This window comes from Micropterus dolomieu, linkage group LG04 (genome assembly GCF_021292245.1).
Source record: "Micropterus dolomieu isolate WLL.071019.BEF.003 ecotype Adirondacks linkage group LG04, ASM2129224v1, whole genome shotgun sequence".
Classification (NCBI taxonomy): Eukaryota; Metazoa; Chordata; class Actinopteri; order Centrarchiformes; family Centrarchidae; genus Micropterus; species Micropterus dolomieu.
This window is the reverse complement of record NC_060153.1, coordinates 15,901,717-15,928,159: the sequence shown is the minus strand read 5'-3', so window position 1 is coordinate 15,928,159 and position 26,443 is coordinate 15,901,717. Positions and strand designations below refer to the sequence as shown.

The 26,443-nt window shown below is 40.6% G+C and overlaps 3 protein-coding genes and 1 long non-coding RNA gene across 13 annotated transcripts in view; 2 read left to right on the top strand and 2 right to left on the bottom strand.

Annotated features, from left to right (window-relative positions):
• The window catches only part of LOC123969840, a 6,651-nt gene extending 2,977 nt beyond the window's left edge, over window positions 1–3,674 (top strand). For 2 of the 5 annotated variants that reach the window (XM_046047561.1, XM_046047558.1), the window contains exons 7-9: window positions 2,404–2,469; window positions 3,164–3,286; window positions 3,392–3,674. In XM_046047561.1, coding sequence (XP_045903517.1) covers window positions 2,404–2,469; window positions 3,164–3,286; window positions 3,392–3,445 — 243 coding nt within the window. In that variant the 3' untranslated portion in view covers window positions 3,446–3,674. Of the gene's footprint in view, window positions 1–163; window positions 326–677; window positions 718–988; window positions 1,099–1,214; window positions 1,272–1,355; window positions 1,740–2,403; window positions 2,470–3,163; window positions 3,287–3,391 lie in introns of those variants that run through there. The other 3 variants (XM_046047560.1, XM_046047562.1, XM_046047559.1) reach the window with 3 other exon arrangements.
• Window positions 3,675–3,974: 300 nt separating this feature from the next.
• Window positions 3,975–10,689, top strand: LOC123969839. Of its 4 annotated transcripts, none has more exons than XM_046047554.1 (8): window positions 3,975–4,724; window positions 5,546–5,880; window positions 6,181–6,291; window positions 7,062–7,184; window positions 7,764–8,121; window positions 8,261–8,320; window positions 8,474–8,778; window positions 8,898–10,689. In XM_046047554.1, exons 2-8 carry the CDS (start codon window positions 5,548–5,550, stop codon window positions 10,350–10,352), a joined length of 2,745 nt encoding a protein of 914 aa, XP_045903510.1. In that variant the 5' UTR covers window positions 3,975–4,724; window positions 5,546–5,547; the 3' UTR covers window positions 10,353–10,689. The 4 variants fall into 4 exon arrangements, with proteins under 4 accessions (XP_045903510.1, XP_045903509.1, XP_045903512.1 ...); XM_046047553.1 differs by having other exon boundaries at window positions 3,975–4,729; XM_046047555.1 differs by lacking the exon at window positions 3,975–4,724 and adding an exon at window positions 5,049–5,153.
• Window positions 10,690–14,584: 3,895 nt separating this feature from the next.
• lyl1 (LYL1 basic helix-loop-helix family member) lies at window positions 14,585–21,224 on the bottom strand. 3 transcript variants are annotated; one of them, XM_046048318.1, is made up of 5 exons: window positions 20,956–21,224; window positions 20,629–20,807; window positions 17,930–19,427; window positions 16,491–16,588; window positions 14,585–15,807 (listed from the first exon to the last, which is right to left on the bottom strand). In XM_046048318.1, exons 3-5 carry the CDS (start codon window positions 18,670–18,672, stop codon window positions 15,227–15,229), a joined length of 1,422 nt encoding a protein of 473 aa, XP_045904274.1. In that variant the 5' UTR covers window positions 18,673–19,427; window positions 20,629–20,807; window positions 20,956–21,224; the 3' UTR covers window positions 14,585–15,226. The 3 variants fall into 3 exon arrangements, with proteins under 3 accessions (XP_045904274.1, XP_045904275.1, XP_045904276.1); XM_046048319.1 differs by having other exon boundaries at window positions 20,629–20,691; XM_046048320.1 differs by having other exon boundaries at window positions 14,585–15,768; window positions 20,629–21,224.
• Window positions 21,225–22,221: 997 nt separating this feature from the next.
• On the bottom strand, window positions 22,222–25,190 carry LOC123969097. The gene is made up of 3 exons (XR_006824626.1): window positions 24,932–25,190; window positions 22,637–22,834; window positions 22,222–22,409 (listed from the first exon to the last, which is right to left on the bottom strand). It is a non-coding gene; the product is annotated as an uncharacterized LOC123969097 (long non-coding RNA).
• Window positions 25,191–26,443: the final 1,253 nt, after the last annotated feature.

The window sequence follows — 26,443 nt, the reverse complement described above, 5'->3', positions numbered from 1 at the left end:
TTTTTTTAATGAAAATGTCTTTAAATCATACTTTAAAATTGATTGAATTATTTCTGAAGTTACACTTTGTTCTCCTTTGCATTGGCGGTGCTTTCCATTCAATTAATTCCAATGGAGCTTCATTAATTTTACTGCTTCTGAGTCACTGTCCTTCTCATCCCTGGCTCTCTAGATGGGTGATGAAGCAGACCTAATGAGTGGACTCAGCCAGAGAGAGAAGAAGAGGTCCTACAAAGACTTAAAGAAGGATGTGGAAGAGACTAAAAAGGATTTTAATGAACGTAGCACCAACAGGCTTTACAAGGCGGATCCTGAGCCTGCGCTGGTACATAGAGGAATGTTAGAGAAATAGTTGACAATTAGGTTTTTCAATTTATGTTTCATCTGCGGTACATTATCAACAGTTGTGGGAAGGGGTGTGACAAATAAGTTCTGCTTTGTAGCAGCCTTTTGTTGCCAGTTAATGCTGTGTTTGTGTGTGTGTAATTTAGGCTTTGATTTTGCAGTTTGGTACGCACTGTTCCATTTACACAGTTATCGTTACGTATTAATGGTAACTCTCTTGCAACATAGCTTACCACATATTGCAAAATTGATACCATTGTTATTTTTAAATGTTATGATTTACTTGAATTCCTAGCACCAGTTGTGATATCTTATTGTTCATGTTTTTTCAGGAACCAAAAGGCTTGCTCAACAGCAAAAGACAACACTCTGGTAAGGTGCTTTTCAGGCATGTGTATATCATGTGTTAATAGCTGAAGAGGTTTTTATATTGTAACTCGCAAATCCATCATGGCATAATATAATATGTCTCTGTGGTAAATGGTGAGCAAATTTCAGCTAAACCCGTCGTGACTAATAATATGACCACAGTGCAATCAAAGGGTGAAGGCAGGACACAAGATGAATAGATGGTTAACATTATTTGTATTGTTTAATATATAATATATATAATATGTATATATTAATACATGACACATTTCAGATTATAGTGGAGCTGAGGCTGAACTTTATGGAGCAGTGTCCTCTGGCTTCCTCCCTGCTTATTCGGTCTGTTTGCCCCAAGACAGATTGGGGATAAGAGGAGTAGAAGAGGTGAGAGAACAAATGAAATGGAAAACACAGGATTACATTTTAACGATTTAAGCTGCCTGTTATTTCATTCCTTACATACTCTCACTCATGACAAATGTGTGAACTTTCTCTTCCAGGATAGCCAAGACAAGTTGTTGCATTCATGTTGCACAGCAGAGGGCAGCAATGATCAGGTAATTATCCAGGAAGTTGTTCAAAGTATACTTCTACTTTCACTTTTATGCAACATAAATTTTCTACTTTTCTGTTTCTCCCAGGCAAGTCCAAACTCCATGTTGGAGTACTGCGTGTATCTAGATAACCAGCACAACATGGCAGCCTGTCCCGTTGCCAGGACTTTCACCCCTCCTGCCACTCCAGTAACCCACAGGCCATGTCCGTCCATACCTGTTCCTAGTTCAGTGACAGCCATTGCTTCTACAATGAGCTCTGTGGTTAATCCCATGCTATCAAGCCCAATGACTGACACCTGTAGTCCCAGTAAATCTATGTGCAGTCCCACCGGTTCAGCCTGGGACACTCTCAGATCCACATCCAGGAGTTCTGGCTGCTCTGACCGGGACCCTGTCATTGCTGCAGCTCACCTACACCTGTTGGGGGAATCATTGTCTCTGATTGGACACCATCTTCAGGAAACAAATGTGAGTAAATTCATTGTAGAAAAAAACCTGAGGCTTGATTTCTATTGAGTACTGGTCTGGGATGCTTAAACTTTTGATTTTATAAGCATATTACATTGATAATAGAGAGGCTGTGCCTTTGAGTCTTTGAGCGCAAATACAGCGAATAGAGACAAATAGTGAATACAGCTCACTTTACCAGGCATCCAGGGTTAACCAGACCAGACAGAAAAATGTGACAAAATACATTGTGGAGCTGTCAAATGCACCAAAACATTGCTACTACTACAAATTTTGATTAGTTACAACTCCCAAAAGTTAGCTAGTGTGCACAATTATAACTAGTATTTTCTGTTGCATTATTTCCATTTTATTTGCCATACCATACAATACAGTACCAAAAAAAGCCACAGGGCACAATAAAATTAGACACATTTGTAGTGTGAACAGTTTCTGAAGGTGTGTGTGTATATATATATATATATATATATATATATATATTAAACCCAAAGTGAGTAACTTATTATGCTTTCCCTTTAAAATATGTCGGTTGTTCATATGAAACGTGATCAAAGTTTCAAAAAAAGAGGTAAAAGTAATTCATGTGAGCAAAAAGCTCAACCTTCAGACTGCTCTGAATATTAGGTTTCTTAAGTTCTTTTCTGCCCATGTTACTTTCTCGAAGATGGGTCCGGCTATGCGAGACAACTTTGCTGATGACTACTCTTCAAGTTATTGGAGGTTGTTCAGTGTAAGTTTCATGATGAAGAGATGGCTTTACTAACTACTGCTTACAGTAGCTGCTGTTAGCCGTGCAGCTGAAGGTCACATTCACTGATTTTGGTGAAAACCTGACTGTCCAACCTGGAAGCACAGGTCCCCAGTCCAGGCAGATCAGCTACAGTTAGCAGAAGTTAGCGGTTACTTTGAAGCTATGTAGAAACTCCATAAAATAAGATCCAGTTTCACCAAAATCAATGAATAAAGTTGTGTTTTTTGTAAAATAATAGTGAGGCCCTAAGCAAGATCTCCCAGGCCGAACATATTTGGTACCTACATCAGGCCCAAGCAATACTCTGCTGCTGCAGTGTCGACCATTTTTCCAACCTATTTCTTGTCTCATTTGTGGTCTGATAAACAGTAAATTCATCAAATTCAGTGCCTATTTTCCAAGATAAATTAAACCCCTGGCAGGTTTCTGGGAAGTTGGCCAGTCAGAAGAAAGTGGGCTTTCAGGGAGGGGAGCCTTAAAGAAACAGGATAAACTGATGGGCTGCATAAAGTATAAGCCAGCCAGTATAAGATGGAACTGTTAATCACGCAAAGCTACTCTAGTTGAATCCCAGAATCAAAATATAGAGCTGGAAATTAGCCTAATACGTCCTGTTTAAGCATACTTAAAGTCAGCTGAGGGATGATAATTGCCTTTGTTTGTGTTTCTGCAGAAAATGGTGAGTGTGTCGAGTAGCTTGTCTCTGCTCTTGGACTCTCTGCTGTGTGCCTTGGCTCCTCTAATCTGCCTCACCTCACAGATACCAGAGCTCAGGAGTTGCACACAACCCACACTGGTGAGAGATGCATCAAGATAACAGTGCATACATACCACATACTTTGCACTGTTTATATGCACATGCATGCATATGAGTAAAATTATGCCATTGTGTTATGTAAAGGAGGGAACACTTCTTTTTTTAAGGCCTCCACTCTGGAAAATATTGCCTATGTGATGCCTGGGATGTGAGTGATGAAGACCTCTCTAGCAGTACACAGCACATTCTGATTTGACACTATAGATTAGTTTACACTTTGTAAATAAGTATCTAAGTTCTAAAAAAATTTGTTTACACTATCATTTACCCCCCCCCCCCACAAATATGCAAGTTCACTTTAATATGTCATGTGTTGTGTTTTTTTTCTTGTATTGGTTGTTCAATTAAAACATGTATGAAGATTGAACTATGTAACTTTTTTGACTGACCATATACCTTTAGCTTGTGTCACTGGACCAGTGTCAATTTCTGTTTTTCTTCTTGACAGTTGCAATAACATAGACCAGATAGTCTCTTCTTTGTTGTCACATTTATACTCAAAAATAAAAGTTATCTTGACACCTCTGATGATAACTTTGACTGGATATCACCAGGAGTCACAGATGTCACTGTTTAATTTCTCTGAAAACACATTGTTTGAGCGCATACTGTCAGGTAGGTGACATCATCCAATAAGCCATGTTTGAGTTGTGATTATATGTACTGTAACATGACCAATCATCTCTCGTAAAGAGAAATGTATTCTTAGAGCTTAATTTCACTGTTTTTGAAAATTTGTTATTGACCACAGGTTAGCACCCAAGTAATTACTTCCAAAATGTTATTGTAAGTAATTATAATGAGGTCTCATATTGTATTTGCTCTAATAATCAATAAATGCTATGATTTGGATGCAAAATTGAATTGAAGTTAAAGAGGCTTCAAGAGTTTCAGACCATTTAGGATAAAACTGTTTTTTGTGTGACAGCAGTGACAGTCTGACACAACACAATTTCCTCTTTGATTGTTAACCCGTCGCGTGTGCTCTCTGTACTGACTATGGATGACAACTGCAGCATATCAAAATGTTTACAGGCATATTTTACCAGTTATGAGCCTTAAAGACGTCTACCAGTTTTGACACTTCATGGGTGTGGTAGATAACAACTAATGTGGAATGATTCACATGTGCCCCAGGATACACCTTCTCCGCCCCATCTTGGAATGCTTCACAGCCCACAGACAAAGGAACCTGTTGTACATGCGAAAATATACTTACCAGTCGTTTCATGTATGCATGTGCTTGAAATTGGGAGTGGTGAGACTGCGAATCTCTCCTTCGTAGGCAGCTTTAACTCCTCCGGCTGTGTCGACATGTACTGAAGTTGTCTGGGGTGAGACATAACTCAGTGCCAACTGAACAAACAGAGCACACAAGAGAAGACAACACATGAACAGAACTTCAAAGACCTCAAAAGTTGAGTATGTTTCTTATTTTCTGAATACATTTCAATAGCTATCAGAATATTACAGTGGGAGTTTACCTGAAGCAGCAAGTTTATCAGTGTTTATACAAAGTTTCTTGGCCAAAGTACTATTTAGTAGCAACGGAATTTACAGATCTATGTAATGTGCGCCACAGTGCATTTGAATCAGCTTTGTGTAGGTCTGAGAAAATGGTTGTCATTAGATGCGAGCTTAGAATAGTCGTCTAGTTTTACTCTTTACTTTCAGTATTAGTTTAATGTCCTAATTTTAATGTTTGTATTTGTAGGTGAATGTGTTTAGTGCATGTTTGCGTATCAGTCCAAATATAAAATTCCAGGTAAAATGCAGTTGGACAGGATTGGCAAGGTGTGGCAGATCAGGCACACTGCGTGAATAAGGGATGCAACTAGAAAAGAAAGTAAGGTTCCAGTGAAATGACAGCTTCATGTAGGAGTATGGCTATTACCAGTTTTCTTAGTTCTTGTTAACTCATGCACAACAGGTGAGATGTTGGGAGTATGTAGGAAAGAAATGTAATGTTAACAGGAAAGTAAGTCATCACAGATTTCATGTTTAATTTTAGCAGTCAATCTGGTCCACGTATCAAATGTCAGATTAGATGGTTAAATTACTGACCAACATGTCCAATTCTTAGTTTTTCCAGTTTGTTTTGCAATCAAAAGCCACGTGTGAACACACCTTTGCTTTTGATTGGTGGTTGTAGTTACCAAGTAGAACCAATAATCCTTAGTATTGAATTACGTCCAGCTAGCCCATTTGACCCCTTCCTCTTTCATTCTCTCTTTCCAGCTATGAGTGAACACTTGGGAGGGAGTTACAATGGGCCCTCGCCCCCAGAGCTGAGACTTATTCTTGTGGGAAACATTGGATGTGGAAAGACGTCATCAGCGGACACTATCCTGGGCCAACTGTCCCCCGTCTCTCCCATTGCCTCTAGGAGCTGCCAGCAGCGACAGGGCGTCTCTGAGGGCAGGAGAGTAACCCTGGTGGAGGCACCGAGATGGTACTGGAGTGGTGGCAAGATGGAGGAAACTGTCAGTAAGGAGACGGAAAAAGCAATGGCGCTGGTAGCACCAGGCCCACATGCTATTCTGCTGCTGGTGCCTGTCAGCCAGTTCACAGAGGTTGGTTGTGGACTTGTTTTCCCCTTTAACTTGTGTTTTTTGTTTATTTATCATTTGCTCATGCAATCATCAATGTCATATTTTTAGTCATTTTAAGAGTAAAAGACATGCTATTGCTTTATACTGCAGTGTTAATAATATATACAGTATTCATTCATATTTGTAGGAGTACAATATGTTAGTATACAAAGTGTAAGATCTCTTACTATAATAAGTGGCAGTTGGCAGATCAGTGAACTATAATTCACTGGCAAATCCTAATATTAACCCCAGTTATTAATTTTTCTCCGGTGTTTCCAGATGGAGAGTCATGTGCCTGCAGAGCTAGAGAAGGTGTTTGGGGAGAAGGCTCTGGATCACACTGTAGTCCTGCTGACCTGTGGGGACTACTTGATGGGAAAAACAGTGGAGGTATTAGAGTTGTACAATCGATGTGTGTGATGTGCTGATATGTAAATGTGAAGTCCAGTTACTTTTAGTATTTTTAAAGTACTGCACTTTGCAGCGTCCAAAATTAATTGAATGAAAATGTGGGTATATTTTGGTGTTGGTAATGCCAAGTAAAAATATCAGCACTCAGGCTAACTGTAGTCTTTAACATTAACACGACAAATTCAATTCAGTTTTAGGCAGTAGGTGGCTTGCAATCATCAAGACAGCTTCAAATGCAGAAATATCTGGAGAAAGCAACAGGAGAGAGAAGACGGGTTAGTTAGGAACAGTATGAGTTAAATTGCAACCTATTTATTGAGAATCTTTTTATTGAAAAGATGTAAATTGATGTTATCTTTTTATAATTGTCCCTTTTAAAGCGATGAGTTTGCATATTAAAAACTTGAGGTAATTGTTTTTAGTCAGATAATACATGATGCAGTTTCATGGCCAGTAAAAAAATTTTTGGCTGGTAAATTTTCTCAGGTCACTTGCCATTGGCAGATGAGCCAAATTGTTAATTTTGGACCGACCCTGTACTTAACAAGTTGACCTATCTTGTGAAACACTGATACAAGAATAAAACTGACCTGTCTAAACTTTTTAGTTTGGGTTTTGTAAACTACTTTCAAACAGTGATGCATCATTTTGTGTAAACATGTAAATTTTGAGAAGAAACAGCTGCTCAGCTGCTGTTTATAAGAGCAGAAGAGAGACAGCCCATTTCCAATCTGAATTGTTTTCCACAGGAATACCTGCAGAGAGAACACCCAGGCCTAAGGAAGATAATTGAGCTCTGTGGGGGGAGGTACCATATCATCAATAATCGGCAGCGACAGAACAGGGAACAGGTCCGTGAGCTGCTGGAGAAGGTGAGAAGTTGACGCAGAGAACAGTTAACAGAATAGCAAGTCAAGACAAGAGTTTGCACACACATTTTGCAGTGTTTTTATACTGATTAGGGTGGGTATCTCACAATTTGGTTTTGGTGCAAACTCTGAAATGAAGCACAGTGGAGTTAGAGATTTTTGTGAAGCACTTTTTAACATTTTCAGAAGTGAAATTCTGTTTTATTGCACGTGTTGGAGCTCTTTGTTTTAGCTTTCTTGTCAGTTGTAGTTTTTCCCAGCACCACCCTGTTTCACGCTCATGCAATCACACCCAGCTGTAGTCAAGAGCAGTATGCATTAATGACTAGGCAAATTACATTGTAACTTACTGGCGACCTGTCCAGGGTGTACCCCGCCTTTCGCCCGATGTCAGCTGGGATTGTCTCCGCGACCCTTTGTGCAGGATAAGCGGTTGACGATGAATGGATGGACATAGTAACTTTGACTGACATGAGAATTTATTCCACATTGGAGATTAATGTTACACCTTTAATTCTAAATGTGAGTATGGGGGACATTATCTAACAATATTATTTGTTTATGCATTGATTTATGTAACAGGTGGATGATATGGTGCAGAAAAATGGAGTATACTATATGAAAACAACCCAGGAGAGCGAGCTGGCGAAACGAGTGAAAGACAGAAAACAAGAACTTATGGAAAGTTACAGAGATCAAAAGGAGGAGAAAAGAGAGAAGGTTGCTTCAACGCACATCTCCAACACAGAAATACAGAGGAGTATCGTTAGAGGAGAGGAGTACAGCACCGCCCTGGACAGGTGGAGAAGAGAAGAGGGAGATGAGACGGATGGAAACGTGGGTGTGAGCCAGGTGTGTAACAGGCTTCATTCAACTCCAGCACCAGAGCCGCATAATGACAGGCAGTTGGCAAGGACGCCCAGTTTCAGACTAAATACAGGTAAACTGCAATAGATCTGGGTTCTGGATGTGGATGTTTTTGTTTTACAGCACAATGTCATGTAAAAAAACAAAAAGAAGAAGAAGAAAAATGAATGCGAGCGAAAAATGAACAGGACTCCTATTTATTGTTTTTGTAGAAGGAGCTATACTTTCACAAATGTCCGAGGCTAAAACATCTTCGAAAGTGATCACTACCTGTAAGTTACAGGACCTCACTGCTTCATATTATTATTATTACAGTTATTATGTCAAAGTGAAAGTTTGCTTCTGTGATGTTTGATGTTTAAAAGTTTGTCATTTCAATTTTATTAATAATTTATTAACTCAAAATTTCACCTCATTGTTTTCAGTTCACCACAGAATCAACAGCTTTGAAGAGCGATCCCCCGAGGCGTCTCCAACCTCCGCTCCTCATTCGCCCTTATTCTCTTCCCCTTCCTCACCAGCCTTCGCCTCCTCTCCCTTCTCCTCCTCCTCCTCTACCTCCTCATCCTCTCCGGAGCTGCGTCTGGTCCTGCTCGGCCGATCTGGAGCGGGGAAAAGCACAGCTGGCAATGACATACTGGGACGGAAGGAGTTTGAGTCACACCCAGAAAGCCTCAGAGCGATCACTCAGGAGTGTGAGAAAAAGAAAGCATTGGTTGGAGGAAGACGGGTAAACTAAGATGTTGTTTTTCTGGCTTGTTTTCATTTTCCTTATACATATTCCACCATGTGTTATTGCCAAAACCCTCCGGATATCTTATCTTTGACACGCTCCTCTCTCACCTGCAGGTGGCGGTGGTGGATACTCCAGACTGGTTCAATTCAGATCGAGCTCAGGATGAGGTGCGAGCTCAGATCTCCTCATGTGTTGCTCTGTCTAGTCCAGGACCTCACGCCTTCCTCCTGTGCGTCCCCTTAGACCAGCTTGCAAAGACCGAGTTGCAGGCTCTCTGGGCCCTGGAGTCTGTTTTTGGCCCAGAGGCAGTCCAGAAACACACTCTGGTCCTCTTTACTTACGCAGATCGACTGAGGGAGAGCGGGAAGATGGAAAACAACAGCGTGGAGGCGTATATCGCTGGTCGGCGGGGGGATTTGTTAAAGCTTGTGGAGAAATGTGGGGACAGGTTTCATGTGATGGAGAAGGGAAGAGGTGGGAGGGAGAGGGAGAATGTGGTGGAGCTGCTGGAAAAGGTGGAGCAGACAGTGAAGGAAGCTGGAGGACAGTATTATTCTTGTCCTGCTTTTGAGGAGGCAGAGAACAGAGTAAGGCAGAGACAGGTAGAGATAGCAAGGCAGAGAAAGGAGGAAGAAGGACTAAGAAACGTTAGACAGCTCAGCTCGGAAAGGCGGGTACTTCATCCCTACATGCAGCCTGTGGCTGAAGCAGAGGAGGAAGTGAGAGAGGATGAGATTGAGAAAACAAGGGATGAGGCAGAGATGAGTGTAAGCACCATGAAGATCGAGAGCCTTCCTCCTGTTACACTTCCCAACATGTCCCCTTCACTTCTCCGTTCCATTATGGATAAAATGTCTAGTGCAAAGAATTTACCCAAGCTTTTGGCAGATAGCTCTATGTGGGTCGGTGAGGGAGCAGAGAAGGTGAAAAGTAGTCCAGTGTGGGAGAAAGTCAGCAGTGGAGCACAAAATGTCCAGAAGATGGTGATTGATAGTTCATTGTGGGAGAAGGTGGGAGCTAGTGCTGGACACGTGTCCAAACTGGTAGGAGATAGAGTTCCCCAGGTAGTGGTGGATGGTTCTGCATGGGTGGGATCTGGAGCAAAGGCAGCAGCAGCAAGTCCTATGTGGGGAAAAGTAGGATCTGGGGCCATAACTGGTGCTAAACTAGTGGCTGGCAGGTCTGTGCAAGTTGGAGCTGGAATTGGTGCCGGTGCAAAGAAGGTAGCACAGAGCCCAGCGTGGGGTAAGGTGGGCTCTGGGGCCAAAGCAGGGGCCAAAATGGTGGCTGAGAGCTCAGTGTGGGAGAAAGTTGGGAATACTGCTAAACAGGTGCCCAAGATAGTCATAGGGGGTGCATTGTTGGGTCTGGTGCTTGGCGTGTTTTTGGGGGGGGTGATTGGTGGAGCTCTCGGTGCAGCTGCTGGATCTGCGGCAACTGAGATGGGCAGACGAAAGCTCAGCAATAAAAACACATTAGAAAACATAGATGAAGCTGCAAACAATGTAAATAGAACAGTGAACGATGGCGTGGTAAAACAAGGAGAAAAAGTATTGAAAACTGAGTGAATTGCTGAATTTATCTAAACTGTATGACATATGTAAATGAACATTTAATTCCTGAATTAATATTACCAGAAGTCTAGCAATATAGTCTAAATGAAAATACATTTTCAGATTTTAAACTCAGCTAAACTTGGTTGTATGATTGCACATTACAAACATTTAGGTTATTGTCTTATAAACTGTTTTCAAGATGTGTCAAATTCTCTAAGAAAACACAAATGCTGTGCCCTCACCATCTCTTCATATAAGCAGTAAATTCAAGGTGAATTAAAAACAAATGTTTTAAGTCATTTAACAAGTTACATCGTTCATCCTAGTTATGTAATCTTCAGAGTTTAATAAAAAAAAGAAATTCAGTATAAAAATATTTTGTCTGTCTGTTTTTAGTGTTGTTGTATAAACAATTTAACATGTTTATCACCATTCTACACTGTTTTTGCATTTACTAAACTGCATTTAATATATATCCTCATTATCAGCAAGATAAAGCTGCTTTAGTTCGGGGAACCTTCCAGCATGTTTACTCCTCACATGGGAAATGCACGTTTAGTCTGTAAATGAAATAGAACTTCTGGTATTTCTGTGAGGTGTGACAAGTGGGTGTGACTCTGGGGGCAAGAGGGGCACAACGGAGGGGTGGAGGCAAGGCCATTATCTCCAAGTCCCAGGCTGGCCAGCATTACCCTGCTTGGCCTCATGTATCAGACGAAGGAGAGAATGTTTACCACCCCAGCAGTCCCGACCAATGTTAAAAGGTTTCATTTTCTTGACCAATATTGTGCGTCACTGAAATATTTAATATATACTATGTACTGCAGATCTAGAAAAAAACACACATTAGTACAGTTTGCCATCTCCTCTAAACTGGGTGAGTAAGTGAATTCAGGAAAATGCTGTGATGTTTAGTTAATATCAGTCAATTCACCCTAGTCAGGGCACAGAAAAGAGAGAACATAAATTAAAAGTCTGTTCCTAATATTTTCACAGATGACTGTAACACAGTAAATAATAAAATCAGTGACTAAATTCCATTTAGCTGTTTCGATTTCAGGATCCAGGTATTGTGCATGTTGGCTTACTAGGACACTTAAACAGGACAACGCTATCGTTAAAGCAGCAAGGCTCGATATTTCTATAATAACAATGTATTATATGCAATAATGTGTCCCAGCACTGATGAACCTAAAGACAATTATCACCTGGAGCTGTAGTGAGCTTTAGCTCAACTTTACTGTTTTGGTTTAATCTCACCGCTCTCATAGTGTTGTTTTGCCGCTACAGTTTCTTTCAGTGACAAAACTCTACAAACCTGCTGTACACAATCTGTTCAGCACCATGCAGCAAATAGACACAGTTAGCAGCTAGCTGGTGAACATAGTGGAGCGTTTGGGAGCTAAAGAGCCAGATAATTTCCTCAGGAGCTGGTGGAGACCAAAAACAGAACTAAAAGAGAGTGAATACTGGACTTTCTTCAAGTGGCCAAAACCAGAATGAACTCTGAATGAATGCAACTGTTGCTCTGTTTGATGCGTAAATAAGCAACGGTTTGCTAACAAGTTCGCCATATCAACTCAAAAGGAGATGATAATGTATGTCAGTTTTGTGTTGACAACTTGTTCTCCCCAGGTGGACAAAAAATGTGTTACTGCTGGTTTATGTTATTAGTAGCAGTAGCGCTTTTATACTAGTCTACTACTATGGCAAGTCAAAATGTCTGCTGTGAAAAGGCCTATCCACTCCGGGCTATGCAAATGAGGCCCCATCCACACTACTCCATTTTTGTTTAAAAACGGAGTTTGTAAACAAATACAGCAGCATTGTGGTTCTGCTTTGCATGATTAGTAAGACCCAGAGAGCCAGACATGAGCGTCTGCGTCATTGTTTCTATAGTCCTCCGTTTTTGCCCGTCCGCACTAAAACGTTCTCCGGAGTTTCAAAACAAAAAACGGAGTCTGCAGCATTTTCAAACTTCTCTGTTTTAGGTCTTCATTTTTGCCATTTTAACGTGCAAACGTAGCAAAAGGTCTCAACAATTTTAAAACGAAACCGCGGGAGTGTGGATGGGGCCTGAGGCATCTGTGTAGTAGGAGCTTTGACTTGAGTTTTTAAAAAAAGCTGTATGAAACATGAATTTAAAGAGGCAAGAGGAAAAAGGAGAAAAATTTCAGAAAAGTAACATAAAGAACTGGAGTTCCTGGTAGGCTTTAAGATCTGTCACTCTGAGCTTTAACACACTCAGGTTTAGTCCTCCTTCACATGGTGCACGCTTGTGTTGCTAGTTAGCTAGAGGTAACACATGTATAATCAGTAGATTTACTGTTGTTTGTGATGAATAAACACGGACGTCCAGCAGTTAAATTTGCATTGATAAATCAAAAATTTTTATTTGAAAACACTCTAACAAACCTTTTTCATATTGACTTGTCATAGCAGGAAAAGCACAAGTGTAACACATTTCATTAACAATGGCACAGTTCCTTTAAGTGTCCCAGTAAGCCATGCCAAGATATGAGCCAGCATGCACAATACCAAAATGCTGGAACTTAAATGTCGTTTTAATGTTATCAATTACACCTTGCTTTTCCTGTGACAAGCCTAATGTCTGCTGTGAAAAAGGTTTATAGGTTTATCCTGTAATGCATCACACAGTGACACCAGGAGGCTTTTCATGAGATTATGTTGCAATAATATCTAATCCACAAATCATATAGCCTATTGTTAAATAACTCCCAGCAACGCATAAAATCATCTGTGTTGCTGAAAAAAAGCTAACTTTAGTGTGCACAGTTGCAGAATACTGCAGTAGGCTACCCCTTTAATTTGTGTGACCCCTGCCTCAGTCTGTAATCCTCTCTGTGGTTTAAGGGGAAAGCAGGGAGGGTACAGCCCGGTGCAGCAGAGGCAGCCGGAGCAGTGTTGTGAAAGCAGCTCTTCCTGTTGTGTGGGTGAACAGGGGTTCCCAGAGAATCCGGTTGGCTATATTCTTTTTCTGTTTTAGTTGCCACCCCACATGTCACCCATCACACACACACATACAGTGCCACCATCACCCCTCCACCAGGAAACTCATTGGCCGTCATTGAGACAGCACTAACTGTTGGCGTTTCCTGGACACTCGATAGGGCCAAGCACGCAGGCGAGAGAGACACCAGCACCACTGCACAGCTGCAATTTACCCCCAAACTTCTCACTTATACAACCCCCACCACCATGCTGAACCCTCTCTCTAACCGCATCCCACATCCACCCTGCCCTTCCTCACACACGACCACACAACTACAATTGTTGCTGTTGCATAAATGTTTTGCTAGTAACACATCCACCTGATTGCACACACACACACACACACACATATATAGTACACACAAAAACATGCAGTGGTGGAATGTAACTAAGAGATCTACTTAAGTACTGTACTGTTACTTTCAGATTATTAATACAAAATATAAATTATAATTACACTTCCTGGCAGTGTATAGCCAGTAATATAATTTATATTATTCTGAATTGGGCCATTCTGCAAAATTACTTCTTTTACTTTCGGTACTTTAAGTATATTTTGATGCTAATACTTATATATTATTTATGCACTTATGTACTTACACGGTGTTATTCCTACTTTTACTTATGTAAAAGATCAAAGTACTTCTTTCACCACTGAAAACACATACTCTCCTCCCAAAATCTGCTGCCTGGGAAAATTCCAGCACTTCATGGGACAACATTTAAGTCCCCCCCCCCCCCCCCCCCCCCCCCCCTTTTTTTTTTCCAGGGCTGTGATTGTCACTGTAATGTCAGCGAATGGTTATATTCAGCCTCAGGCTGTCACATCACTCACTATTTTAACAGGTGTTGTTTATGGCTCATCATTAATCTGTCACTCTAGTGAACAGGACAAACAAATAACATGGATTTTGGCTTTTTAGGCCCTACTCTATAATATGTGGTGACAAGGTCATTGTGTGGCTCTATGAACATATGGACATATGACTTATCTACATAAAATAAGCACTCACTTTCCAGTTGGTTCTTTCAAAATGCTGACCCAATAGCATGGCATTTATATGTTTATGTTTAAAGTCTGATGGCTATTGTGATCATCCCACACTGAGATTACATTTAGAGGTTGCACAAATGTTCCCTAGACCTCTGACAAACACGGCAAAACATTTGGATGTGTTGAGAAATCGTGCTGACAGAGAGCAGTCTTTGGAGTGCAATAAGAGGATGTCAAATAAGGAACAGCAAACTAAAACACACTTTATTTCTGTCTGGTACAAGTGTGTCACAATGTCAGGGTGCGACCATCGACCCTGCTTCTCTGACAATAAGAACGGCAGCAACATTAAACACTGCAACTCCAATTCATGAATGCATGTCATGCACCTCTCTGCAGGAACAATAGAGCATGTTGCACTTTAGTTTACCATAACTGTACTGGGGCAATGCTGGTTATTTACATGTTATTTTAATTTGGACTGGAACAAAAAAAAATCAGCTTTTTTAGGCCTCTTATGAGAGATTTAACATGTTCATGGGTCTACAGAGGAGGAATGGAAGACCTTGAATTTCTTGACCAAGAAAGGATTATTAGATTTACACGTAGAAATCACCTATTTGTTGCTTCATGCCTCTCAACTTGCCCCAGAGCAGAGTTCAGTATTATGCTAAAATACAGAGCTTAACACTCAATGTTTGCACATGTCGCAGAGACAACACAGAGACAGTTAAAACTACAAAATGCCACCAAAAATCCATTTCTTACTTATTCACACTACTTTTTGTATCTGGCGATGATTGTGTGTCCTGTCCAGTCTGTCAGTGTGACATTTAAATTCCCAGTGGCTGCACACCTCTTTGTTTGCTGTCTTTTGGTGTCACCGCTCATCATTTGTTGATGCCACCATTCTTATCTGACCCTTGACCTTTCCGAGAATGCCATGGGTCACCAAAGAGGTCTTTGCCCCAAAGCTTTCCTCACTGTCCGTGTCACCATAGCAACTGGATGTTGCTGGGGAGGCCAGAGCCGTGACTGAGTCAGTTGAGTCTCTGTCTCTGCGGACTGTTGCCAAGGCGGGATGGGCTGAGGATGGCGGAGCAGCATCGGACTGAGGAGGAGTGTTGCATTGAAAAAGGGGGTTCCTTTTATTGCCGTCCAACCCAATGGTGGTGCTTTCGTCCTCTGCTGAGTCCTCAGCTGAGTCCCCACTCTTGTCTTGTGCCTGGTCATTGAGCAGAGTGACCAAGAAATTGATGTACTTCACAGCCAGGCGGAGGATTTCATTTTTGCTGAGCTTCTTGTCAGGTGGGTGTGTGGGAATGAGTTTTCTCAGCTCAGAGAAAGCCCCGTTCACATTCTGCTGTCGCCAGCGCTCACGGCTGTTGGTGAAGACACGGCGAGCGATTTTCTGAGGAGGGCCTGTTGGACACACGTAAACACTGTCTGAGTGTGCAGAGCCTTAAAGGATATGAGAAGAAGTTGATTTATATTATTCTCATTGTCAACAAATGCCCCCCCCCCCCCCCCCAAAAAAAACAACATCTAAAAACCCGTCAGTGAGCCGTGTTGTTGACACATTTTCATTAATTACGGTGAACATGGGCACTTTAGTTAAGCCCACAGACAATGTCCAGCTAGTGTAAATAGTGTAATAGAGCACCCAATGTGTATTACTCCACCGCAAAAAATAGTCCCCCAACAAATGCGCTTTTTACTCCTGTTTGAAAACGTTTTGCTAGAGATTACAGTGCCCTGGGTTGAAAAGGTTTGGGAACCACAGTGCTTATGGATGAATCCAAATAAGCATTAAAAAATGTTTTTTAAAATAACTATGTATCTATTTTTAACATTTAGCTTAAATCTCTAGTAAGAAGGACTGTAGATGGGGCTGAAAGCCACACACAGGGTAAGGAAGTAGGAAAGTACTGTGAGATGGACGGTTCTTTCTTAAGACTCGTTGACAATAAGACAAATGCAGAATATCAACAAACCTTAAAACTTTATATAGTAACCTTCATTCTCTGTGGTGTGGGCAGTAATTCCCGTCAATACAATTTCAAAAATGCAAACATTCACACACAGAATCTATGGCCATATCACTGTTGATGTCTGATCCTTTGTTTGGTCACACTGAAACTCACATTCGTTAATCTCCATCTCAAAGTGTGACGAGGGTCTTCTCTTGATCCGGCTGTTGTTGATGACACCATAGTTTCCTCCTGAGGGACCCAGGTAAGAACTAGAGATAAAAACACAGCAAAATGTGGGAAAATGTGACGTTTTTGGAACTTCATTCACAATCAACCTAGAAATTAAAATGCAGCTCGATATACACAGTTTACAAACATGCTAGGTTTGTAAGTCTTGGAGAGTGGGTGGAGAAATCAAGAAGATTGTGGAAACCATTAAGTGAGGTGTGATTATGTTGGTGGCGTTGATTGAGTGTGCATGCAGAGTTTTAGTGTAGTCTCATTAAGTCTGGTTACTAGCTGATTCTACTTCAGCGGGATGAAATAGATCAATGTTTCCTGCTACAAAGAAAACCAGAGAGAAATGAGGAGAGGAAACCTTATTCCCAAACCTCCATGACAGATGGTGAAACCATAGATGTAGTCACTGTGAAAAAAAGTACGACTTTTTATATCTCCTCTGTTGCAGAAAGACTGTGTGGAAAATCCTTTTTGGAGTAAAGAATAGATGAACAGTAGGAGGCCTTTGATAACGTCTGCAAGTGAATGCCTTTCTTCATGAGTGTAAGCTCTGAGTTGCCAACTCTGCAATCCCAAAAAGAGCTTCAAGAGTTCTGTTTTGTAGCCTTTTATCAGTTCAACGACTAAATTTAGCTGCAATTAAAACTACATGTAAGTTTTTGGTACTAAATGCTCACAAGAAACATTCCATGATGTTACTTGTGTTAAGAAGCCAAATGTTCCGGTGAGAAAATTTAGCGTGAGAAATGTGAGGTCCCTTTATAACAGCACGCATCCTGCTGTCAATTTCGCATAACCGTGCAGCGCAGCCACAATTAATCACAATGGGAAGTCATGAAATCCCAGCAGTTGAGGTTTCATATGAAACAGAAACTTGGCATAGTTGCCAACGAAGTAGCATCATCATTCCTAGTAACATCTCAGGAAAGCGTATTGTGGTATGTGTGCATTGTGGAAAGGAAGGGAATGAGAATGCGGCATATATTAGTCTTTTATTTGATATAATGATTTCCTATAGAGGGCTGAAGTTATAAAATTTTCTGTAATTCAGACAAATAGGTTAAAATGCAACGTCCAGAATTATTTAACTTATCATGAAGCAGATATTCCAACAAAAAGATTATTTAATATAAAGTCTGCTAATAACATATATATATATATATATCACAACATAAAAGTTGCAAGATTATTGACCCGATAAGAAAAATAACATAAAATTACATTGACTTTTCTCCACTCTTTGCCTTTTTTCTTGAGGAATAGATAGCTTTACCTCTTTAGGTCCCAAAACAGTATACAAGTGAAACAATAAAGTAAAAAGTTTAGGAACAACAGTGGTTATGGATGAATCCAAATAAGCTAAATCTCACCTGGTGAAGAAGGGGTGTGCAGGCATGTAATGCTGAGGCAACAGGGGTCCTGGAGAGGGAGTTGAAGGCCCAACAGAACCTACAGGAGCTCCAGAAGCTGCAGGGCTGGCCACAGGCAAACAGGTTAGCTGACTGCGGCGGAGGTCCCCATGGGGCCCGTGTAGGAGATTGGGAATTGGGTGGAGGGCAGTCAAAGGGGTATTGGAGAGTGGGAGAAGGGGTTTGCTGTGACCGAGACTGATGACTGGAATGTGTGGAGGAAGAGGAGAGGGTGACGAGGACGTAGGGAAGGATGCATTGGAGGCTAGAGGTCGTAGAGGGCATGGGGAAGTTTTGGCTGGTGCCGGGAGGAGCGGGGGTGGAGAGGAAACAGTTGGGGACCCGTTGGCAGAAGCAGCGGGGCCAGCGGTGGTCGTTGGTCCTCCTCGCTTCTCCTCCTCCTCGGTCTCCATGACAATGGGCTCAGGTGGCGCAGCTGTATCTGTGAGGTGAATGTTTAACGCCGTTGTCGTGGCAGTTGGAGACGGAATTGAGGCAGCTGTGGGGACATACGTGTGTCCCTTGTGCTCTTTCTTGTTAGCAAGGTGTGGGCTGCTGATAGCATCAGAGAAAGTCTTGTTCTGGAGGGGACTGTTCTGCTCAACGGAGGCACAGGATGGAGAGGAGGCGGAGGAAGAGGAGGAGGGACGAGGTAGGTCGGCTGGTGAGGCCGGTGGGCTGGTGGGGTTCAGCTTTTCCATCATGGTGGTGAAGTCTCTCGAGGGGAATCCCAGTCTGAGCCAAGCTCCTGTTACTCTCAGCTGCTTAGCATGTGCTCTCAGTGTTAGTGTGTGTCAGCGTGTCTTGTCCTAATGGTGTCTTTATATGTGTGTGAGAGTAACAATTGATCGTGTAAACCACCTGCCGCTTGTCCTACAGAGCCCTTTAAACCTCTCCTTGCTTATATGTGGCTTTTCCATATAGGCAACTTATAACCCTTTGTTTCCTTTTCCTTTGTTTTGCTTCCAGCAGAGGATACAATATTGAGCAGATCTACCTCACTAAAAATGTAAATTTTCCTCTGGCCAACCGGAAATCCATCGGTTGCTCTTATGGTTGTGAGTCTTCTATGATTCTAGCCTCTGTTGGCTGTCTATCTAGAGTGTGAGTAAATATGAGCTGTATTCATTCCCGTTGAAGAAGCTGCCAGTGAAACAACAAGTCTTCATTTCTGTGTGTTGCAGTCCTTGCAGTCTTTAATGGACGACTATTTCTGTGGTATCGTCTCTGGGTGCAGTGTGGAGCCAGGGTGGTTGCTGTGGTCTGATTTGGAGTTGATTTTTCTCACAGTACATCCTGAGCAGCAAGTGGTAGGGTCTGAATGAGTCTCCGGTGGCTGCTCTTAATGAGTCTGTCCATCTATCTGTCTGTCTGTGTGTATTTTGAGGATGTGAGTCAAAGTCCTTTAAAGCATTCAAAATGTCCCAGACCGCTGAAGATTGGATTGATATCAAAGAGTCTGTTGAACAAAAGGAAAAGACAAAAAACCCACTCAGGATATTTGGTGTTTATTTAGTAAAAGGAATAAGATGTGAAAATGTGCTCAAAGGTCAAAATGTAATGAGGAGTTGGTGGTTTCCTTCAACTGGCAGTTTAAAAGCTGAATTTAATTGATGGAAATTTACAGATTAATCTGTAGTACAGCACTGATGGGGTATTAAAATGCTGGACATCAAGTGAATTAACTCTACATCTTCTATGAGGGCCACATTTGCTTTCACTCTGCTCTGCAAGGCAGCTTGATCTCTCAGATTTTGCAATCGCAATTGTTCCTGTTTTGTCTTTTCTAGTGGTCATGACTTTATTTTGGACAGTTCCGTCTTTCACAATCATGTATGGACAACAGTCACAGGTAGTTTATCATGTAACTTTGCAGCAGTGTTGTTGTTTTTTTACTTTCATATAAAAATCTTGGTAAGAAGAACCCTTAGAGAAGTTTCACAGAAATAGAGTTACAGATGAATATTTAAAAGGTTTCAGTGTAAAAAAGCTTCCAGCTAAGATGATTCATCAACAAAGCTGTTGTGACTGCCCATATATTCTGTCGTAGTATAGATGATGCAGCATTTGATTCTGTGGCACACTTAATTGGAAATTTCTGAGCTAACAAGCTAATTGTTTGAATCAGTACCTCAAATTAAATATCAATAGTTAATTGTGATAAACCTTTATGCTCCCAATATTTCACAAAAATATTATTAAATTGTTTAATTTCAATGGACTAGATTTTATGTTCTGTTGAATCAATTTATATAGTATTGCTTTATATTATTGTTTAAGCCAAATGCATAACATATTGTGTATTTAGTCACAAGAAATATAATTCAGCTTTCAACAGTAAGTTAATACAGTAAATGGCCCTCCAACAAACCATCTGACATGACTTGATATTAAATTTCTGTGATATGAAATTGTCTATTGAAATGTCTTTATCTATTTACAACCAAATAGCCAATTTTTTTACTACCAGTCTTTATTAACAGAAACTAGACTATTTTACATAAGTTGCACACTGTATATGACACATGATACATCTGACAGAAACTCCAAACAGATGCTTTTATGTTACTGTTATTATTATTTTAAATAAATGTGAGAGGCGGTATACCATTCATGTACTACAGACAGCATAAAAACATGTAAATATATTAAATACTCACAGATACATTATGGCATCCAGTGTGGCAGGTCTGTCATGCAAAATCCATCAGAGTTCAAGTGATCTGTGAACGCACATGGTGTATCTCCTCAGTGTTTAACCTCCTCCTCCTCCCCCCCTTCCTCCTCCTCCTCAGATCGCTCACACTCCACTGCAGCCTGTCAGTGTCTGTCTGTCAATCTTTAAGATCAAATTGGACTCAAACTGTCTGACACCACTTAAAACACTCCTCAATCTCTTATAAAAATGAATAATTAGAAGAAGAAAAATCCTAAATGTTTACAAAGACATGAAGTCAGAATGAGACCGAAAGACAATAAAAACGCACTTATTTGTTTTTTGTTGTGAAGTTGCTCCTTTGAACAAAGACATGGAGATGGATGGTTTGAGTCTCTGCCGTCCCCCCGTCCATATGTCGGTCTCACCTCTCTCTCTCTCTCTCTCTCTCTCTCTCTCAGTCTCTCTCTTTCACTGTCCTGTCTGTCTCTTCCTACTCTCGCTGTCTTCGCCAAGAAGACACAATGCTCTAGTTGGTTGCCAGTCGGTGATTGCTGGTATACTGGCAAATATGAGGTGGGAGAAAGAGCGAGAGAAGGGGGAGAGAGGGAGAGGGAGAGGGAACCATGTTGCAAGGAGAGTTTTCCGCTCCCTGCTGGACAAGAGGATGTGCTCAGTACAATATGGTGGCTGCTGATAAGAGCCTCAAAAGCTGCCTGTGGCCTGTAGATAAGGAACCTCCACCTCCCCTCCTCCCCCTCCACCACCAATACCTACACACACACAAACACGCGCACACACTTTTCATAACACATCTGTAACTCACACACACAAGCAGGTTCACACCCAAACGCATGTGTGCACACACATTAGACTGGTCAGTCTCAGACTCAGACTGAAGGGACCTGGACCGCTTCCAAGAAAATATCACAATATAATAAACAGACAATGGGGGACTGTACACACATGCACATTACTAATTAATGCACACACAGAGTGGATGTTCAGACATAGACATAGACAGAGTATCAGCTAAAGTCTTTCTTAAAATGGCTGCTATTAATGATCATTTTTAAAAGCAATGAATGCCCATGTGAATGTACAGCAATATAAAAACACAAATATGTTAAATGTTTAATAATTTAGTAAAGGAGGTGGAGTTATCCTGTTTGTGTTTCCAGTAATCACTTAGTCTGTCAACAAAAAAATAATTAATAGTGAATTAACTATTTTGATAATAAATAAGAGTTGTTTCAGTCAAAACTCAAGGAAACACTAATTTTTTTCGTCTTTTCACGTAAATTAAATAAATTTAGGTTTTAGATTGTTGGCCGTATAAAACAATCACTTTGGATTTCCAACATTTTAAAGGCTACAAAAACAATTAATCGTTTAAAACAAGAAAATAATCTGCAGATAATGAAAATCATTAGTTGCAGCTCTAAGTATGCAGTTATGCATACTTAGTATAACTGCAATACTGCATACTTAGTATGCATAACAGCATTGTACAAACACAAACGATCTCTTTTCACTGGGCTCCAGTCAGATTTTGGGATTGACTGTATGACATCAGAGCGCACCTGTGTCACTGATGACCAACACGCAAGTCGTCATCATGGTAACTTTCCTCTCCGAGAGCTCCAAAACTTCCTTCCTAAATCTTTTCATTCTCCTCTGTGCTCACCCATTGCTGGTCCCTCCTTCCCAAAGTCTCTCTCTGTCTCTCAACCTCAGGGTCAACACCTCTTTTACGTTCCCTCTGTCATTTCCTTCTTAGACAGACTGAAACACAAACATTATAAAGGTTTTACTGTTACATGACCTTGGAGGTCCTGGGAAAGAAAGCAGTTTGCTGAGCAACTGCCCAACAAATCTGTCATCACCTTCATCATCCTCATCACCATCATTGTTATATATATATATATTTTTCATTGTTGTCATCAATACTATCATCATCATCATCATCATCATCATCATCATCATCATCACCATTATAAAGAACAACTGACCTGGGGTCTGAATATGCTGAAGTAACAATAGTCTCAGTGCATTTAGAGTGCAGACAGTGTCATCTATTGGTCTGTCACACTCTTTTGCGTCCGGCAGCTGTGGTTCCAGTTGATCGCGCTCTGTGAGCCAGAATAACGTTGTAGTGGCACCGCTGTTCCTGCAGATGCTGCATGAATTTGCCTGCAACATATAAAAAGCTACACAAGGGACAGAGAGAAATCCTTAAGGGTTTAACTGTTCCTGTGCTTTATATGCTCCTGGTATGAAGTACAAGATAGATAGATAGTATTTGTCATTTTACAACACAAGGTCACATTGTTGTATCATCAGCACACTTTTTGTTCTTTAAGGTAAAACATAACTTGAAAAATGCCTTTAAATTACATTAGTTTACTCATTTTTTAGAATTACTTTTGGCTATACAGTATGTGCTGCTTGGGAATCTAGTAAAGAATAAAAATAAATACACTTTCAAAGTCAGGACAGAATGATGCTTTATTTGTAAATTGAAATTTTTTTTTCTTTTTTATATATTTTTTTCTATTTTTTCAGTGATTTACAATGCCATAGACAGACTTAACATTAAACTGAAATAAAATAGTTAAAATGCAATTTTTATGTAAATTGACTGTATTATAGTTTTATTTCTTACATTTTGGTTTGGGTGTATTTTTATGCATGAATGATGAATATTACACCCTTGAATAGTTCTATAATTACATTTTGTGTGATATTCACTGAAAATTCTTATTGGTGCCTGTATAATTTTCATCTTGTATTTTGGGTTCCTGGCACCTTTATGAAATTGTTAAATTGAAAAAAGAACACATAGTTGAGTTTGTGCTGAAAGAAAGTATACTGTGAACGTGAGGTAAAGATGGTTTATTAGTTGTTGAACAATGTAAAATAAATGCATAGAAAAACGACAACGATTAATTGAGAATGCAGTTTTAGTTGCAAAAGCCTTTTAATCGGTTTAACTTTGTGAAGGAGCTCCTTGCATTGTAAGGTGAGGCACATTAAACGCTGTGAGCCAGCAGACAACAAATCAGTGTACATTTTGGGTATCCCCCATGTTACTGTAAAAGCCTGACTTCTCAGACAGTCACAGTTTTCTGGGCAGCTTCCTCAAAGGAGGAAAGAGACAGAAAACTCATTTAAGGCCCCGTGTGAACACCCAAACTGTAAATGGGGAATAATAATAGAAACAAACGATAACAGACAGCTTCCGCATTTCCCTCAAGTAGGAAGAAATCAAGAGAGGATTGTTTTAATCTCAGAGCCACTCTGTCACGCCCTCCTCCTGGCTGCCTCAAAATACTCAGCTCAATAAATGAGTGAAGTGTGTGGTGTGTGTGTGTGTGTGCGTGTGTGAGCCAGGTTCAAACTATTTGTTAAAATTCCTTAGAGACATCAGTAAAAATAAAGGTAAATGTCGTGTTATTGCTAATGTGTGCTGGTATTGTGTAACGCCCAAATGTCTGGTCAGTTTGTCCTTGAACACTTTGGCAAATTTGTTCTTGAAACTTTCAGGCCAATGAAGACTTTGAACTGAACTGAATCAATGTAAAGATTATCTGACTTTGTGTGTGTGTGTGTGTTTGTGTAGGTGTGTGTTTGTGTGTGAGAGTGTGACTGTGTGTGTGCACCTGCAGAAACAACATTGATCTTCTTGCTGGGCCAGTAAGCATGTGTGGGTGAGGAGTGGAAAATGAAAACCTTGTGGCCTATTTGTGGCCCAAACAAAATACCAGCTGTTAAATTGTAGTCCAGGAACTAAACCCAATCTGACATTTACAGTGTCCCAAAGTAACAGACATACTGTACCCACATTTCTTACATGGGTGGCAGAATTATGGATGGCATTTAAAGTTGAAAGTCTGCAGCAAAATTAAGTATTTTCAATGGAATTGCTGTGATTTGTAGATGCCCTCGTGGCGTCATAAATAAATATGTGCATTTTATTAAATTGTTTAGAAGTCAACAGTGAGCAACTTTGATATGAACATTTAAGTTATTGAGCATTAGCATTAGCGTTAGCCATGACAGAGCTGATCTCTGGGTGGAAACAGAGTGCCAAAGAGTCCAAAATGAAGGAAGCCATCATAGCAGCTAATAAGCTGTTATTGTTGCACAACTTTTTATTAACCTCTTCTGGTGTAGAAACGTCTCCACTAAAGAGGCATGTTTTGCAGACAGTCATGAGACAGAAAATGATGCTAATATTTTGAAAAAACTGTGTCCCGTTACTGACGTGGCTAACGAGCTTTCCCACTGACAGTTCGCAAGCTTACCTTTTCAAAAAGCCTTCACTGAATGAAGTGATGTACCATCCCAGAAACAAAATGCCAGAACGTAGAAGAAAGGGGGGGATTACTGTGATTCACTAGCGCTAGCATGTCCATGGATGGCTAGCATGTTAGTGTTAGATTGCCTATTACAGTAGTTCACCAACTAGCCTTGAGAGTAGTCTTGGGTCAACAACCTTCTAGAAACAAATATTTCACAAAGATACATAGGCCAGGCCTTTAAAATGCCTTTTAAGTCAGACTGTTTAACTAATGCTAAGCTACTGGTCATACCAGACTGAGTAAGGCAGTAGTGGCAAAACCCCAAATAGTACTGACTTGAGTGAGGCTTTATTCCTTATGAATTAAACTTTTAATTTTAAAAAGAAACATTGAGTTATTTATTTTTTTAAAAGCTAAATAGTGAAAGTGATAGTCTCACTTTTGAATTTCTCAATGCACTATTTTCCGGACACAGATATATTTTTCATCTCCACAGAATAATGTGAGGTTTGAGTCATGAAAGTCATAGGAACATACACTGAGGATATACACACACATGCACATGCCCAAGAAAACACACACACACACACTCCCCAAAGTGGGCTCCATGGCCACGTTTCCTCCACACCATGTAAACACTATTGTGTGCCGGGTGATAGGGATCGCTGGAACTTAATTGTTTGAGGCAATATTCGCAGTGCATTTCATGGAGAAAGTGACAAACAATGCTGCGAGCGCCGGCCGGGACAGACGCTCTCTCCCTCTCTCCCCCTCTGCTGCAACAGATGTCGACTCTGTTTATTTTTCCTAATTGTTCTGGAGACTGGCCATCCAATGACAGAAATCAACAACAAGAAGAGTTTCAGTTTATGCTGAAGATTTAGGACACAACATGAGGATGGGTAACCCTTATCCATTTGCATTAGCATGGGATAGATCTGATCCACGGCCTACATCTAGAAGGTCTTGGGTTTGAACCTTGGTAATGAAACGTGTCTGTATTTTCTCCCTATGTCTGTGGGTTCTTAATATTCTGAGGGAAAAAAAATCTAAATTTCCAGATTAAAGTCATCCCACTACCCCTTTAACCTGAGAGAATGGTCAAGTTTTTTCTAATAAATTGTCTCTCACATTTAAATAGAAGATCAGTGTGGAAAAGAATAAGGATTATTGCTTTTTATGCAAAACACACAACACAAATTCAAAGTTCTCCAGCAACTAAGCATTGCATTCCTCTAACATTGTTGGACTTATGATGGACAGTTTAAAAAAGGATCAATTAAGAGATTTTTGTTTTTTATTCAGCACGTTACCCAAAATGCAACCATCAACAGTTCGGTTGGAGATTCTGTTATGCTAGCAGTGTTATGCTAGAAGCAGCTAATATAGCCACGAGCAGGGATGAGGAGCAGGCTACAGAGGTCTGCTAAGCTCACTTCTTTCTCTCCAGGCGTATTTTTCTCATTTGCAAACTTTAGCCTCCCCAGATGACACTGACTCAAGTGACATCAATTG

Bases quoted from the DNA above. Each gene is read 5' to 3' on its own strand.
- LOC123969839 (XM_046047554.1), top strand. From the start codon at position 5,548: ATGAGTGAACACTTGGGAGGGAGTTACAATGGGCCCTCGCCCCCAGAG. The intron at 6,292-7,061 runs GTATTAGAGTTG...TGTTTTCCACAG, and splicing joins TGATGGGAAAAACAGTGGAG to GAATACCTGCAGAGAGAACA. The intron at 7,185-7,763 runs GTGAGAAGTTGA...TTTATGTAACAG, and splicing joins TCCGTGAGCTGCTGGAGAAG to GTGGATGATATGGTGCAGAA.
- lyl1 (XM_046048318.1), bottom strand. From the start codon at position 18,672: ATGATGGAAAAGCTGAACCCCACCAGCCCACCGGCCTCACCAGCCGAC. The intron at 16,589-17,929 runs GTGAGATTTAGC...TTTTATCTCTAG, and splicing joins GCACACCCCTTCTTCACCAG to TTCTTACCTGGGTCCCTCAG. The intron at 15,808-16,490 runs GTGAGTTTCAGT...ATATCCTTTAAG, and splicing joins TGAGATGGAGATTAACGAAT to GCTCTGCACACTCAGACAGT.